We start from the raw sequence: 18,080 nt of genomic DNA, 5'->3' as shown, positions 1-18,080 counted from the left end.
AGCGTGACGTGAGGGAGGCCGATCCCGCCCGCTCACGTGCACGCGCACGCGCACGGGCGGGCCAGCTCGACGTGAGGGAGGCCGCTCCCGCCTGCCCACGTGCACGAGCACGCACGCGGCGCGGGAGCGAACGCGCACGCCCACGGGCGGGCCAGCCGACGTGAGGGAGGCCAGTCCCGCCTGCCCGCCCGCGTGCACGAGCACGCACGCGGCGCGGGAGCGAGCGCGCACGCCCACGGGCGGGCCAGCGTGACGTGAGGGAGGCCGATCCCTTCTGCTCACGTGAACGAGCACGCACGCCCACGGGCGGGCCGGCGCGACGTGACGGAGGCCGCTCCCCCCTGCCCGCCCGCTCACGTGCACGAGCACGCACGCGGCGCGAGCCGGGGAGGGCGCATGCGCAGCGCTTCGGGGCGGCCGGCCGCGGCTGAGGCGCCAGCACTAATAACAATAATAATAATGGCATTTGTTAAGCGCTTACTAGGTGCAAGGCACCGTACTGAGCGCTGGGGAGGATATAAGGTGATCAGGTTGTCCCACGGGGGGCTCACAATCTTAATCCCCATTTTACAGATGAGGTCACTGAGGCTCAGAGAAGTTAGTCCAGTGCTCTGCACACAGTAAACGCTCAATAAATACGTTTGATTGATTGATTGATCCCCATTTTACAGATGAGGTAACTGAGGCTGAGGAGTTAATAATAATAATAATAATGATGGCATTTGTTAAGCGCTTACTAGGTGCAAAGCACCGTACTGAGCGCTGGGGAGGATATAAGGTGATCAGGTTGTCCCACAGGGGGCTCACAATCTTAGTCCCCATTTTACAGGTGAGGTAACTGAGGCTCAGAGAAGTTAATAATAATAATAATGGCATTTGTTAAGCGCTTACTAGATGCAAAGCACTGTACTAAGCGCTGGGGAGGATATAAGGTGATCAGGTTGTCCCACGTGGGGCTCACAATCTTAATCCCCATTTTCCAGATGAGGTAACAGGCTCAGAGAAGTTAATAATAATAATGGCATTTGTTAAGCGCTTACTAGGTGCAAAGCACTGTACTAAGCGCTGGGGAGGATATAAGGTGATCAGGTTGTCCCACATGGGGCTCACAATCTTAATCCCCATTTTCCAGATGAGGTAACTGAGGCACAGAGAAGTTAAGTGACTTGCCCAAAGTCACACAGCTGACAACTGGCAGAGCTGGGGTTTGAACCCATGACCTCTGACTCCGAAGCCCGGGCTCCTTCCACTGAGCCACGCTGCTTCTCGTGCTGCACCCTTAGGTGGTCAAGGAACAGGTATGTAATGCCCATTTTACGGATGAGGAAATTGATGCCAGGGAAGTCAAGTGACTTGCCCAAGGTCACACAACAGGCAAGTGAAATCAGAAGCCCCCCAGGTCCGTGCTCTTGAGCGAAGCTATTCATTTGAATTCAGTGCTCCGTGCCCAGCGCTCAGTAAACACAATTGATAAATTGATTTTTCTCTTTCCTCCCACTTACCCGTTAAACTTACCGACTACTTGAACCATTCTGGGCTGGTTGAGAAAACTCGGGAGTGATCGTAAGAGGTATTGCCAAGTTGAAGTTTCTTTAAAAATCGATAAAGAATTTAAGCAGTTTACACCGGTAAAATTGATGGCAATTGGCTGATTCATCTACACCCCTTCAGTGTGCAAATTCCTTCTTTTGAAAGCTGGTATCCCTTAAAGTTTGTGTTGCTAGAGCTAATTGGCAGTTTTATGTATTTTTTTAATTATATTTGCACTTTGGGTAGGACCCTGCACCATACATAAATTATAGGGAGATAGTGGAAATAATTATCTTGCCTCCTCGCCAACAAATTTGGCCCTTCGTAACACTAAAGACTCACTCCTCACAATAAACCTTACTAGACCCAGCCCAATTAAGTCCAATTTCTACAATAAATCCTGTCCTCTACACAAATGTATTTTCTACCCCACCACCTTGGTTATGTATTGTTTACATGTTGATGCCTTTTGTGTCATGTATTTTTGTCTCAAACAGGAACCATGAAGAGAAGCAGCGTGACATAGTGGAAGGAGCACAGGAGTCAGAGGACCTGGGTTCTAATCCCAACTCTGCCACTTGTCTGCTGTGTGACCTTGGACAAGTCACTTAACTTCTCTGTGCCTCAGTTCCTTCATCTACAGAATGGGGATTAGGACTGTGAGCCCAATCTGGGACAGGGACTGTGTCCAACCCAATTATCTTGTATCTACCTTAGTGCTTAATATAGTACCTAACACATCATAAACCCTGAATAAATGCCATAAAACCCAACAAAAAAACCTTATTTGTTATTTCTTCAAATATCCTTCTGCACACAGTGGGTTCAGATCAATGTCACAGATAGAGAAGCCGCGTGGCTCAGTGGAAAGAGCGAGGGCTTGGGCGTCAGAGGTCATGGGTTCAAATCCCGGCTCAGCCACTTGTCAGCTGTGTGACCTTAGGCAAGCCACTTAACTTCTCTGTGCTTCAGTTACCTCATCTGTAAAATGGGGATTAAGACTGTGAGCTCCACTGTATCGCCCCAGTGCTTAGAACAGTGTTTCACACAGAGTAAGCGCTTAACAAATACCATCATTATTATTATTAGTAATATAATGATAATGATTAATAATTATTATTATTAATAATAAGGGTTATAGTGAGCAGCCCCAGTGATGGCCAGCTTGGAGCAGAATCTACTAGATATTCAGACATACTGAGACTGGTAATTCCTTCAACTCGCGTATCCCAAAGCATTTAGCAGACATGGTTTTTACCCTTAAATGCAACTAAAAGGAAAAGTCAACCCAGAATGACAACAATCCTGCAAATTACGATTTTTAATTTACACTGACTGTACATGTCTATCTTTCATTTCACGCTTCACTTTCTGGTTCATTCTTCCTGCTCTCCACATTGTACTGAAGCTGTTTAATGAGGACTGGAAGGAGCCTCTGAGGTGCTATTCTGTTGGGTGAAATAATTCTGTAACTCGTACAGGGCTCGGTAACGATGCGAGATGGAGTTCTTTACTGCTTTAGGCAATTCTGCATATCTGAAGACAAAAAGTCACAAATATTCTGTGAAAGCTCAGGAAGGGAAATCCAACCAGATGAAAATGTGAAACAAAAATAGCGAAGAAACATTAAGGATATGGTACAGAACTCTTCCCAACGAACAATTAGCAGGCACGTCAACTAAAAGCAGGAAATCTGTGTCCACCGAATCTTCCTTCTTCCCTGTAACTGCATGCTTCCCGATTTTATCTATTTCATTCCTTCATATTTATTAGATGATGCCCTTGAATAAGTCACTGCTAGGTTTACAAGCTATCAAAGTTAATATTCATGTGAGATGTGTGGGAATGATGGAAATAACCCAATATAAAGGTGTGAGTGCTGGGGATGTTAGCCCCTGACCATTAACAATCTGAGAAAAGCCAAGCATATAGCTAGTCTATTTCTCCATTATAGTGTAATCTTCTTGAGGGCAGGGAATATTTACCAAGAAGGGTATATACCAAGCGCTTAGTATAGTGTGTTGCCCCTAGGTGGTATTCAATAAATACTACTACTATTATTATTAGTTAAGAGAACTAGTATTTCAGAAGAATTCAGGAGTGCTTTAAGACTGCACAAAAATTACTTGGAATGAGTTTTCTATCTTCCACAAGAATTTGAACTCATAAATTAAGAATTCCTCTCATAGAAGGGCACTAGAGAAAACAGTGAACCATCCAGACTGTCACTGGGTTCTGTAGGAAGCTTTCTTTTTGTACTAATTAAGCCTTTCATTTTCTGTTTCATCGTTTCTCTTTAAGTGCATAGTACAGTGCTCTGCACACAGTAAGCGCTCAATAAATACGATTGAATGAAAGAAAGTCTTTCTCTGACCAAAAAGCAAAATAGAAAAGAAATTCCTCCTTACGTCTCTTCATAACCATCTGGCTGGAAACAGGGATCCCATCCAAAGTCTCTAGAGCCTCTTGGTTCGACAATACGGCCCTATCAAAGTAAAATGAAATGGCAATGAGATTCATTCCCTGAGAATTCCTGCTACTGCAACTTCAAATGCACAGTCCCATTTTATATCCCGTAATCTATTTTGAAATAGCCACAGTGACTCCGTTTTCTTGAAAATAAGGAACGGGTCTTCCATTAAGGATTAAGGGTGAGATCCACCATTGGACTTCTATGGAAATTCCATCCGATGAGTCTCCCATTTTCCTCGGAACCATATCTTGATGTAACTGCTAAATAGACCCAGAAACAACATTGACATTACAGGTCATGCTCAGATATAAGACGAGTCATTCAGAAAAAGTGGAGTAGCAGCTTTTGTGCTTAGTAAATGCTCAATGAACATTTTTGATTGATTTTTTTTTCCCCAAAGTGGAAAAAAAAAAGAGTTGCAAGCTCTTTGAGGGTCGGGGGGTGGGGGGGGAACACCTTATCACTCCCGCCCCACCCCTCTCCCCCCTCAGCTTCCAGCAGCCCCTAGTCTAGGCCATGCATTCAACACACACTCAGTTCAAGTTTATTTATTACTCTGTTTATTTATTTTACTTGTACATATCTATTCTATTTATTTTACTTTGTTAGTATGTTTGGTTTTGTTCTCTGTCTCCCCCTTTTAGACTGTGAGCCCACTGTTGGGTAGGGACTGTCTCTAGATGTTGCCAATTTGTACTTCCCAAGCGCTTAGTACAGTGCTCTGCACACAGTAAGCGCTCAATAAATATGATTGATGATGACGATGATGATATGGAGATGCTGTGATGGACAGGGAACGGCAGAGAGGCCAATCCCGATTCGGACTTTAACCTGGGACCTTCCCAGGAGTGAGGAGACTTCCACGGCACTTTGGAGCTGTCCAAACAGGAGGGAAACTGCCCCAGGCTTAAACACCTCCTCCAGTGGGTTGGCAAGGGAACCTAGTTCTAATTTGCACGTGGATCTGTACCCTTTAATGTCCCCCTCTGGACGGTAAACTCAATGTGGGCGGGGAATGTGCTATTTATTGTTATATTGTGCACTCCCAAACACTTAGTACAGTAATCGGCACACAGTAAGCGCTCAATAAATACAGAATGACTAGCTGACTTGATATTCACCCTACCCTACCCTCTGCCCCACAGCACTTAAAGTATCCATAATTTAATATCTGTTTCCTCTAGTCAGTTCCTTGTGGGAGGAAAACATGACTACTAACTGTTAATTTAGCTGATTAAATTTAATTGACTTGCCACCTGTCCACAGGTTTTGTTTTGTTGTCTGTCTCCCCCTTCTAGACTGTGAGCCTGTTGTTGGGTAGGGGCCAACTCTATATAATAATGATGGCATTTGTTAAGCGCTTACTATGTGCAGAGCACTGTTCTAAGCGCTGGGGGTGGATACGAGGTGATCAAGTTGTCCCACATGGGGCTCACAGTCTTAATCCCCATTTTACAGATGAGGGAACTGAGGTTGAGAGAAGTTAAGCGACTTGCCCAAGGTCACACAGCAGACATGTGGCGGAGCCGGGATTCGAAGCCATGACCTCTGACTCCAAAGCCTGGGCTCTTCTCCACTGAGCCATGCTGCTCCTCTATATGTTGCCAACTTGAACTTCCCAAGCGCTTAGTACAGTGCTCTGCACACAGTAAGCGCTCAATAAATACAACTGAATGAATGAATGAATTTACTCTCCCAGGCACTTAGTACAGTGTTCTGCACACAGTAAGCACTCAATAAACAGCACTGATTAATTCATATTGAAAAGCAACATGAAGGCCAGTTGAAACAATGTGGGAGGGGGGACAACAGCATGAAAAGCAAACCAATGGAAAGGAGTGCCAACTTGTACTTCCCAAGCGCTCAGTACAGTGCTCTGCACACAGTAAGCGCTCAATAAATACGATTGATTGATTGATTGATTGATTGAGAGGAGAATGGATCCAGGAACATTAAGGAATTAGACCTGGTTAACTGACCAAGTATTAATACAGAAATTTACAAAGTTCTCACTACAGTCTGCTTTGTGGGGGGGAACTGTGGGGCTTTTAATGAGGATAGATAACTGAACAATAATGGAAACTCAAGACTGTAAAGAACGTAAAACTGTGACTCCTCCACCAGTTCTGCTCCACAAAAATCTAAAGGGGGAGACGGAAACTACTATGAACAAATAATTTATAATATATAATGGAAAGTTATGTACATAAGTGCTGCAGGGTTGGGGGTGGGGTGAAGATCAAATGTTCAATGGTCGGAGATCGAAGTGCACAGACGCAGAAGGGAGAGAGAGCCGGGGAAAAGAGGGAGAAGATGGGACTTGGAGATGCTTTGAAGGTGGAGAGAGTGGTGGTCGGGGGATATCATCATCATCAATCGTATTTATTGAGCGCTTACTGTGTGCAGAGGATATGGAGGGGAGAGTGAATTTCAGGCTAAAGGGAGGATGTAGGAAAGGGGTCGGCAGTGAAATAGGTGAGATTGGGGCACAGTGTGTATGCTGGCACTACAGGACCGGAGTGTGAGGGCTGCGCTAAAGTAGGAGATCAGTGAGGTGAGACACGATGGGGCGACCTGACTGAATACTTTAAAACCAAAAGTAAGGAGCCTCTGCTCGACGCGGAGATGGATGGGCAGCCATTGAAGGGTCCAGAGGAATGGGGATATTTGTTACTATTTTCCCTGTATGTAACTAATCCCTGGAGAGAGGATTTTCTTTCACTGAGTTGGGCTCATCTATCCTAGCAAAGGCATTCGATCAATTTTTAAAAGGTAACGCATGTTCGTACCAACGTTTGGCCTCTGAAAAGCCTCACTGGATCCTCTGGATTCCCCGTGCTAAATGCAAAAGTACAGAGTGCGTAAGCTGATTTGTCCTCAAATCCTGCTAGCAGCTTGTAGAGACCTAGACAGTGGAGAGAAGAGTTCATGATGCCGAAGTTTCACTCCAAAGGGGACATTATTTACTGACAGCTTTAAAGAACATTATTTTAGGTAAGAACTAGGTGGTAAGGTTCAAAGAAGGGACGCCGTTTGTGACCGGGGCTGTGAGTTCCCCATAATAATAATAATATTGGTATTTGTTAGGTGCTTGCTCTGTGCCAAGCACTGTGCTAAGGACTGGGGTCAATAAAATAAAATCAGATTAGACAGAATCCCTGTCCCATATGGGGCTTTCAGTCTACAGAGGAGGGAGAACAAGTAGTAAATCCGCATTTTTACAAAAGAGGAAACCGAGGCAAGAAGAATTTAAGTAACTTGCTCAGTGGCCAAGTGGTAGAACTGGATTAGAACTCAGAACATATGGTTCTCATATGGTAAATGTGCCCATTTACTAGTCAACTTTTGTGGCAGAAATTAGTGTAGTTTTAAAGGGTGGCAATGGGGCCAAGGAACTAAACTTTCTGTCTCGAGGGCTACTGTTATCTTATTTTTTCTGGAGGGGCGACTCATGATGAATTGAGTTAAAAATAATTGTTTTAAAAAATACCTTCAGGCTTTAATTTTTCAAGGAACCATTTTCTGCAAAAGAACAGCAGAGATTAAATTAAATACACATGTATTGCTCCCAAAATGGGGACACTTTTGAATGGTGATATCCTATTTAGAAATGCTTTTACATCTGGATTCCTTAGGGTAGTTAATCTCCACTGCATTTAAGGTCCTATAAAAAACTTTACACTGATTTCTCAAGTTGCAACAATGTATGCAAAAAGTAATGAATCATGTTACTACAGTGAAAACACGCTGTTTCAATGAAAGTCGCTCAAATTTCTTATATGAAGTTCTGAAGTCTCTGTGAACATAAATTCCTTTATCGAAACTTTTATCCTTTACTCACTGGATATTACTATCACAATGTTATATATATGTACTCCCCCTTCTAGACTGTGAGCCCAGGGACCGTCTCTATATGTCGACCTGTACTTCCCAAGTGCTTAGTACAGTGCTCTGCACACAGTAAGCGCTCAATAAATATGATTGAATGAATATAAAGCATCACGTCTTTGACTGAATCTCAATTAAACCGCAGAGTCCTTTGTCCAAGTCAGTCATACATGCTTGTTTTGAGAGAGTGAAAAGGTAGTAGCATTTCTCTAGGGAAGGAATTAAAGTATATTTTGGGGGTGAGTCAATATTAATTATCCTAAAAAGAATATGAATGATTAATCAACATCTTCAAGGCAATTGATTATGAGTCATTAATAATTTACTATTAAACACAGTGAAACCCTCATGAAATTTTTCAAGGGACTGAATACTAAGCTCTGCTTAACTGGGAAATGGAAAATTAGGGGCATTCAGATGAAATCCGAAAACCTAAGTGAGAACTTCCTTGGAAGCTTTTACTGAATTTATCATGTGGCCCTTCAGACACAGATTATCCCTGCAATGAGACATGGTCTATATACATACACGTAAGGGCCCGGGAGTCCACCAAGGGCATTAAAACACAAACAGGTATCTTCTACTATAACCGGTCCCTGTACCTGCAACAAGGAAATGAGGGAAATAAAGACATGGAGTGTAAGAGAATGCAACATCCTCAGGTTTACTGCTGAAGCTGAACATGGGGCTCGGGAGCCTGAAGAACGGGACTCTTCCTCACGTGTCCGACCGGATTATCTTATATTTACCCCAGCGCTTAGCACAGTGCTTGGCACATAGTCAACGTTTAACAAATACCACAATTATTAACCCCCTACTCAAGCATTTCCTGAAGTACCAAGGCAGAGGTGTAGTACACCTAGGAACTACTTATCGTTACAGTGCCATCAAGGGAGAGTTATTACTGAGAGTTATCAGTCTTCCTGGAGAACAACCTTGCATCGCCTTTTGCTTCTGGACAAACGCATCCCAGGACTATCTCCCCCAATCTGAACCAGCCGTTAGCTGGAAAAGCATGGTTTCCCAAGCAAATGTTTCAAAAAAAAACCCCAAAACAACAAAGAGAGGATCTTAACCGTTTCTTATCACTGGGAAGCTTGTTTTAATAATAATAATAATAATAATAGTGGTATTTATAAGTGCTTAGTAGGTGCCAGGCACTGTACTAAGCATTGGGGGGGAATACACGCAAATCGTGTTGGACAGTCTAACTCCCCATTTTACAGATGAGGTAAAATGGAGAGCCCAGGAACGCAAAACAAAGGGTTACAGTTTCTGGAGGGACAAATTATAAGTAAAAGACAAAGCTGCCTTGATTTTTTGGTAGCTTCAATGTGGGGTGGAGGATGGGGATAAAATGCCTTTTTTTGTTCTTAAATGGTATTTGTTAAATGCTCACCATGTGCCAGGCACTGTACTAAGCACTGGGGTAGGTACGACCTTATCAGGTTGGACACAGTCAATGCCCCACATGGGGCTTCACAGTCTTAATCCCCATTTTCTAGATGAGGGAACTGAGGCACAGAGCAGTTAAGTGACTTGCCCAAGGTCACACAGTAGACCTTCTAACCTTATTCTATCACTCATTACCTGGTCTTGGATAAGACTTTCCAAGATTCTGTGCCTTGGTTTTTTCATTCGTGAAACAAGGAGTTAATACTTCCATCAAGATTAATATTCTATGAAAAAAGATGGCATTCCCTAGATACCCTCAAATCTTCCCTCCCTCCAGGAATAGGAAACACTGATATAAATGATGTATAAAACTGATGCTAATAAAATGAACATTAAAAAAAAAACAGTAACCTGTCTTGCTGCTTCTTTACATTTCTGAACTGAAATTTCATCTGGTTCACCTTGGTATTCAGGTACTTGAGGAAAGAAAGAGAAGGATTACTTTGGGAAACAAGTTTGAGAAGGAACAGTACTGTTGTTTTTTTTTTTTAAAAAAAAGGAAAAAAATATAGTTAAAAAAATGTAGACTTACAGTCAATTTTTTGTGCAACCAATTTACATGGAAATTTATCTCCTAGAATCTGGATGACCTGCCAGAATAAAACAGAGTATCTTTTTTGTCATCTGGATTTACATCATTCAGCAATCACAACACTCGGAATTAAAAATAGTAGAGCAGAGAACCCAGTATTCCAAATTTAAGTCGGATAAAGGTCATCTTAAGCTTAACAAGAGACAGCAAAACAATAGTGTTGCTGGACCCGTGAACATAATGAAATGGGCATTTAATTAATAATAATAATAGTAATGATGGTATTTGTTAAGCGCTTACTATGTGTCAAGCACTGTTCTAAGCGCTGGGGTAGATACAAGCTAATCAGGTACTCATTCATTCAATCACATTTATTGAGCACTTAGTATTGCAAAGCACTGTACTCAACGCTTGTACAATATAACAATAAACAGACCCATTCCCTGCCCACAAGACACAGCCCCTGTCCCACACAGGGCTCAACATCTTAATCCTATTTTAGATGAGGTAACTGAAGCCCAGAGAAGTTAAGTGATTTATCCAAGGTCACACAGCAGACCCATGGCAGAGTCGGAATTAGAACCCACAATCTCTGACTCCCAAGTCCGGCTGTAGCCACTGGGCTGCGTGGACAGGAAACATGTCTACGAATTCTGCTATGTTGTACTCTCCCAAGTATTTAGTACAGTGCTCTGCACACAGTACCAAGCTTGGGAGCCAGAGGTCATGGGTTCTAATCCCGGCTCCGCCACTTGTCAGCTGTGTGACTTTGGATAAGTCACTTAACCTCGTGGCTCAGTGGAAAGAGCATGGACTTTGGTGTCAGAGGCCATGGGTTTGAATCCCAGCTCTGCCAATTGTCAGCTGTCTGACTTTGGGCAAGTCACTTCACTTCTCTGTGCCTCAGTTACCTCATCTGTAAAATGGGGATGAAGACTGTGAGCCCCCCAAGGGACAACCTGATCACCTTGTAACCTCCCCAGCGCTTAGAACAGTGCTCTGCACATAGTAAGCGCTCAATAAATGCCATAATTATTATTATTATTAACCTCTCTGTGCCTCGGTTTCCTCATTTGTAAAATGGGGCTTAAGACTGTAGGCCCCACATGGGACAACCTGATCACCTTGTATCCATCCCAGGGCTTAGAACTAGCTCTCTTCCTCCCTTCAAAGCCCTTCTGAGAGCTCCCCTCCTCCAGGAGGCCTTCCCAGACTGAGCCCCCTTTTTCCTCTCCACCTCCCCATCCCCCGGCCCTACCTCCTTCCCCTCCCCACAGCACTTGTATATATTTGTACAGATTTATTACTCTATTTTACTTGTACATATTTACTACTCTTGTTAATGATGCGCATATAGCTATAATTCTACTTATTCTGATGATTTTGACACCTGCCTACATGTTTTGTTCTGTTGTCTGTCTCCGCCTTCTAGACTGTGAGCCCATTGTCGGGCTCTATCTGTTGCCGACTTGGACTTCCCAAGCGCTTAGTACAGTGCTCTGCACCCAGTGAGTGCTCAACAAATACAATTCATTCATTCAATCGTATTTATTGAGCGCTTACTGGGTGCAGAGTACTGTACTAAGTGCTTGATTAGTAGTGATTACTGTACGACAATGAATGAGCCGTGCTTTGCACACAGTAAGCGCTTAACAAATGCCATCATCATTATTATTATTATTATTATTAAAAGATGAACGATTCAATGTAGATAAGCTGAAATAAGCAGGGGAAGGGCATCACCAAGAGAACCAGTGTGGCTCAGTGGAAAGAGCCCAGGCTTTAGAGTCAGAGGTCACGGGTTCAACTCCCTTCTCTTGTACATATTTACTATTCTATTTATTTTATTTTGTTCATATGTTTTGTTTGCTTAGAACAGTGCTCAGCGCTTAGAACAGTGCTTCACACATAGTAAGCGCTTAACAAATGCCATCATTATTATTCATTCACTCAATCGTATTTATTGAGAGCTTACTGTGTGCAGAGCACTGTATTAAGCGCTTGGGAAGTACAAGTTGGCAACATCTAGAGATGGTCCCTAACCAACAGTGGGCTCACAGTCTAGAGGTGGGGGGGCAGGCAACAAAACATATTAATGAAATAAAATAAATAGGATGAATGTGTACTAGTAAAACAGAATAATAAATATGTACAAACGTATATACATATATATAGGTGGTGTGGGGAGGGGAAGGAGGTAAGGTGTGGGGGATGGAGAGGAGGGGGAGAGGAAGGAAGGGGCTCAGTCTGGGAAGGCCTCCTGGAGGAGGTGAGCTCTCAGCAGGGCCTGGAAGGGAGGAAGAGAGCGAGCTTGGCGGATGTGCGGAGGGAGGGCATTCCAGGCCTGGGGTCGATGGCAGAACAGGCGAGAACGAGGTACGGTGAGGAGATTAGCGGTGGCAGAGGAGCGGAGGGTGCAGGCTGGGCTGGAGAAGGAGAGAAGGGAGGTGAGGTAGGAGGGGGCCAGGGGATGGACAGCCTTGAAGCCCAGGGTGAGGAGTTTCTGCCTGATGCGTAGATTGACTGGTAGCCACTGGGTCTCCCTCCCTCAATCAATCAATCAATCGTATCTATTGAGTGCTTACTGTGTGCAGAACACAGTACTAAGCGCTTGGGAAGGACAAGTTGGCAACATATAGAAACGGTCCCTACCCAACAGCGGGCTCACGGTCTAAAAGTGTGAACCCGTGTGAACTCCAGGAGGCCTTCCCAGACTGAGCCCCTTCCTTCCTCTCCCCCTCGTCCCCCTCTCCATCCCCCCCCCCCACAAGCACCTGTATATATGTTTGTACATATTTATTACTCTATTTATTGATTTATTTTACTTGTACATATCTATTCTATTTATTTTATTTTGTTAGTATGTTTGGTTTTGTTCTCTGTCTCCCCCCTTTAGACTGTGAGCCCACTGTTGGGTAGGGACTGTCTCTAGATGTTGCCAACTTGGACTTCCCAAGCGCTTAGTCCAGTGCTCTGCACACAGTAAGCGCTCAATAAATACGATTGATGATGATGACAAAAAGTGTGAACCCATGTGAACTCCAGGAGGCCTTCCCAGACTGAGCCCCTTCCTTCCTCCCCTCCTCGTCCCCCTCTCCAGCCCCCCATCTTACCTCCTTCCCTTCCCCACAGCACCTGTATACATGTATATACGTTTGTACATATTTATTACTCTATTTATTTATTTTACTTGTACATACCTATTCTATTTTATTTTGTTAGTATGTTTGCTTTTGTTCTCTGCCTCCCCCTTTTAGACTGTGAGCCCACTGTTGGGTAGGGACCGTCTCTAGATGGTGCCAACTTGTATTTCCCAAGCGCATAGTCCAGTGCTCTGCACACAGTAAGCCCTCAATAAATACGATTGATTGATTGACTGTCTCTAGATGTTGCCAACTTGTACTTCCCAAGCACTTAGTCCAGTGCTCTCTGCACACAGTACGCGCTCAATAAATACGATTGATTGATTGTCTCTAGATGTTGCCAACTTGTACTTCCCAACCGCTTAGTACAGTGCTCTAGCGTGGCTCAGTGGAACAAGCCCGGGCTTTGGAGTCAGAGGTCATGGGTTCGAATCCCGACTCCACCACGTCTGCTGTGTGACCTCGGGCAAGTCACTTAATTTCTCGAAGCCTCAGTTCCCTCATCTGTCAAATGGGGATGAAGACTGTGAGCCCCACGTGGGACAACCTGATCACCTTGTATCCCCCCCCCCCCCCCCAGCGCTTAGAACGGTGCTTTGCACATAGTAAGCGCTTAACAAATGCCATTATTATTATTATTGTATGCTTATATTTCCCACAGAGACTGAGTAGGTCACTTAAGAAAGATAGCTAAATGACAGGTGCCATTAAAACCTTTCGGGTAAGCTGCAAAACTAAAAGAGTCACTCATCAAAACTACCAGGAGAAAAACTTAAAATCAAGCGCTTAGTACAGTGCTCTGCACATAGTAAGCGCTCAATAAATACGATTGATGATGATGCACACAGTAAGCACTCAATAAATACGATTGATTGATTGATTCCCCCGCTGTGGGATCCCAAGGGGGCCCTCTGGACCCTCCCTCCCATCACCTCTTCCAGCTTCTTGGCGTTGCCGGTGACGAACACCACACTCTTCCCGGCCAGGGCCGTCGCCATCGCTCCCCAGCCCCGCCCCCTGTACTTCCCGAGCGCTTAGTACAGTGCTGAGCACGCTGTAGACGCTCAATAAATACGATTGAATAAATCAGGCAGTCGTCACTCGCCCCTCAGCCAATGGGAGCGGGGCCTCCCCCGCGCCTAGCCATTGGCTGAAGGGGGCCGGCAAAGAGCCAATAGGGTTGCTCCATTCCTTCCTCCCGGGCCCCCCCCACGCTACTATTGGTTCTCCCAAAGGGGCGGAGCTAATGGGGGGAGGGTTGAAGCTGCTCCGCTAGAAAGGCGCTCGGGGCATTAAGACTTCCGGTATCGAACCGGCGCCGTTTTGATTGGCCGAACTCGGGGCAGGAGAACTTCCGGTTCCTTCATTCATTCATACACTCGTATTTCATCATCATCATCCGTATTTATTGAGCGCTTACTGTGTGCAGAGCACTGTACTAAGCGCTTGGGAAGTACAAATTGGGTATTTATTGAATACCGTACCGTATTGAATATTGTATAATATGTTTTGTTTTGTTGTCTGTCCCCCCCCCCCCCCCCTTTAGAAGTGAGCCTGCTGTTGGGTAGGGACCGTCTCTATATGTTGCCAACTTGTACTTCCCAAGCGCTTAGTACAGTGCTCTGCACACAGTAAGCGCTCAATATGATTCAATGAATACAAGCTAATTGGGTTGATCACAGTCCCTGTCCCACCCGGGGCTCACAGACTTCATCCTCAATCAATCAATCAATCAATCAATCGTATTTATTGAGTGCTTACTATGTGCAGAGCACTGTACTAAGCGCTTGGGAAGTACAAATTGGCAACACATAGAGACAGTCCCTACCCAACAGTGGGCTCACAGTCTAAAAGGGGGAGACAGAGAACAGAACCAAACATACCAACAAAATAAAATAAATAGGATAGAAATGTACAAGTAAAATAAATAAATAGAGTAATAAATATGTACAGCCATATATACATATATACAGGTGCTGTGGGGAAGGGAAGGAGGTAAGATGGGGTGATCAGGTTGTTCCACAGGGGGTTCACAGTCTTCATGAGGCATAGAGAAGTTAAGTGACTTGCCCCAAGACACACAGCTGACAAATGGCAGAGCCAGGATTCAAACCCGTGACCTCTGACTCCAAAGCCCGTGCTCTGTCCACTGAGCCACGCTGCTTCGGTGGAGAATAGTGAGAGTTGCACCCTTTGCTCTACCCCCCTCCCTGCCCCACAGCACTTGTGTTTATATGTGCATATCTGTAATTCTATTTATTTCATTCATTCATTCAATCGTATTTATTGAGCGCTTACTGTGTGCAGAGCACTGGACTACAGCACTTGGGAAGGACAATTTGACAACAGATAGAGATGGTCCCTCCCCAACCATGGGCTCACAGGCTAGAAGGGGGAAGCAGACAACAAAACAGAACAGGTAGACAGGTGTCAATACCAGCAAAATAAATAGAATTCTAGATATATGCACATCATTAATAAAATAGAGTAACAAATATGTACAAACAGACAAGTGCTGTGGGGAGGGGAAAGGGGGAGGGCAGGGGGAGTGGGGAGGAGGAGAGGATAAAGGGGGGCTCAGTCTGGGAAGGCCTCCTGGAGGAGGGGAGCTCTTGGTAGGGCTTTGAAGGGAGGTCTCTTGATGGTATTGACACCTGTCTACTTATTTTGTTGTCTGTCTCCCCCTTCTAGCCAGGGAGCCCGCTGTTGGGGAGGGACCGTCTCTATGTGTTGTCGATTTGTACTTCCCAAGTGCTTAGCCCAGTGCTCTACACACAGGAAGCACTCAGTAAATACGATTGAATGAATGAATGAATGAATTAATGCTCTGCCCTCAATAAGCGCTCGGTGAATACAACTGACTGACTGACTGACTGGTCGGTTGGTTGGTTGGTTGGCTGGCTGGCTGAGTGGCTGACTGACTGCCTGAGTGGCTGACTGCCTGCCTGAGTGGCTGACTGAATGGCTGACTGAGTGGCTGACTGACTGACTGAGTGGCTGACTGCCTGACTGGCTGGCTGACTGAGTGGCTGGCAGACTGCCTGAGTGGCTGACAGACTGCCTGAGTAGCCACTAGTAGTAGCCGCCACTAGTAGTATATCTAGAATTCTAGGTATATGCACATCATTAATAAAATGACTGCCTGAGTGGCTGACTGAGTGGCTGACGACTGAGTGGCTGATGACAGACTGCCTGAGTGGCTGACTGAATGGCTAACTGACTGAGTGGCTGGCTGACTGTCTGGCTGCCTGAGTGGCTGACAGACTGCCTGAGTAGCCACTAGTAGTATACCTAGAATTCTAGATATATGCACATCATTAATAAAATGACTGACTGAGTGGCTGGCTGACTGAGTGGCTGGCTGACTGAGTGGCTAACTGAATGGCTGACTGACTGACTGAGTGGCTGACTGACTGAGTGGCTGACAGACTGCCTGAGTAGCCACTAGTAGTAGCCACTAGTAGTCTATCTAGAATTCTAGCTATACGCACATCATGAATAAAATGACTGCCTGAGTGGCTGGCTGACTGAATGCCTGACGACAGACTGCCTGAGTGGCTGACTGACTGGCTGACTGACTGGCTGACTGAATGCCTGACGACAGACTGCCTGAGTGGCTGACTGAATGGCTGACTGACTGCCTGAGTGGCCGGCTGACTGACTGAGTGGCTGACAGACTACCTGAGCAGCCACTAGTAGTAGCCACTAGTAGTATATCTAGAATTCTAGCTTTACGCACATCATTAATAAAATGACTGCCTGAGTGGCTGGCTGACTGGCTGATTGAATGCCTGACGACTGACTGCCTGAGTGGCTGACTGACTGAGAGTGGCTGACTGAATGGCTGACTGACTGAGTGGCTGACTGACTGACTGACTGCCAGGCGGAAGAGCAGGCCGTAAGCGGGTTCGATTGTGTCGGCGGTCGGCGGTCGGGGGTCGGGGCGGGGCTCCCGGCGGAGGGCCGAGCGCCTGGATGAGGAGGGAGGCGCGGCGGAGCAGCCGTTGGCGCCGGGCCTCACAGGCCGCGCCGCCATCGCCCCCCGCCATCGCCCCCCTCACCCCGCCGACCCCCGCAGGGATCGAGGTATGGCCGCCCGGGGCCCGGGGAGATTGTAGGCAGGGAGGGGGCAGCAGGCCACAGTCAATCAATCAATCAATCAGTCGTATTTATTGAGCGCTTACTGTGTGCAGACCACTGGACTAAATAATAATAATAATAATAATGACATTTATTAAGCGCTTACTATGTGCAAAGCGCTGTTCTAAGCGCTGGGGAGGTTACAAGGTGCTCAGGCGGTCCCACGGGGGGACCACAGTCCCCATTTTACAGATGAGGTAACAGAGGCCCAGAGAAGTGAAGTGACTTTTTTTTGATGGCATTTATTGAGCGCGTACTATGTGCAAAACACTGTTCTAAGCGCAGGGGAGGTTACAAGGTGCTCAGGTTGTCCCACGGGGGGCCCACAGCCCCCATTTTACAGATGAGGTCACTGAAGCCCGGAGAAGTGAAGTGACTTTTGTTTTTAATGGCATTTATTAAGCGCTTACTATGTGCAAAGCACTGTGGAGGCGGGATTCGAACCCGGGACCTCGGACTCCAAAGCCCGGGCTCATTCCACTGAGCCACGCCGCTTCTCTGTGACTTGCCCACAGTCACACAGCTGACAAGAGGCGGAGCTGGGATTTGAACCCATGACCCCTGACGACTCCAAAGCCTGTGCTCTAGACTGTGAGCCCACTGTTGGGTAGGGGCTGTCTCTGTATGTTGCCAACTTGTACTTCCCAAGCGCTTAGTACAGTGCTCTGCACACAGTAAGCGCTCAATAAATATGACTGATGGATTTCCACTGAGCCACGCTGCTTCTCTCAATAATAATGGCATTTATTAAGCACTTACTATGTGCAAAGCACTGTTCTAAGTGCTGGGGAGGTTACAAGGTGATCAGGTTGTCCCATGGGGGGGGGGCTCACAGTCTTAATCCCCATTCTACAGATGAGGTAACTGAGGTACAGAGAAGTTAAGTGATTTGCTCAAAGTCACACAGCTGACAATTGGC

At 45.7% G+C, this 18,080-nt stretch overlaps 1 protein-coding gene across 1 annotated transcript; it reads right to left on the bottom strand.

Moving 5' to 3' along the window:
* Positions 1 to 2,833: 2,833 nt before the first annotated feature.
* Positions 2,834 to 14,094, bottom strand: ITPA (inosine triphosphatase). Its single transcript, XM_038758125.1, has 8 exons — positions 13,954 to 14,094; positions 9,879 to 9,936; positions 9,698 to 9,762; positions 8,420 to 8,493; positions 7,494 to 7,525; positions 6,793 to 6,908; positions 3,939 to 4,015; positions 2,834 to 3,066 (listed from the first exon to the last, which is right to left on the bottom strand). The coding sequence occupies exons 1-8, from the start codon at positions 14,017 to 14,019 to the stop codon at positions 2,943 to 2,945; spliced, it is 612 nt and encodes a 203-aa protein (XP_038614053.1). The 5' UTR covers positions 14,020 to 14,094; the 3' UTR covers positions 2,834 to 2,942.
* Between the last annotated feature and the right edge of the window lie 3,986 nt (positions 14,095 to 18,080).

This window comes from Tachyglossus aculeatus, chromosome 16 (assembly GCF_015852505.1).
Source record: "Tachyglossus aculeatus isolate mTacAcu1 chromosome 16, mTacAcu1.pri, whole genome shotgun sequence".
Taxonomy (NCBI): Eukaryota; Metazoa; Chordata; class Mammalia; order Monotremata; family Tachyglossidae; genus Tachyglossus; species Tachyglossus aculeatus.
The sequence above is the reverse complement of the archived record's forward strand: the minus strand, read 5'-3'. Positions and strand labels throughout refer to the sequence as shown.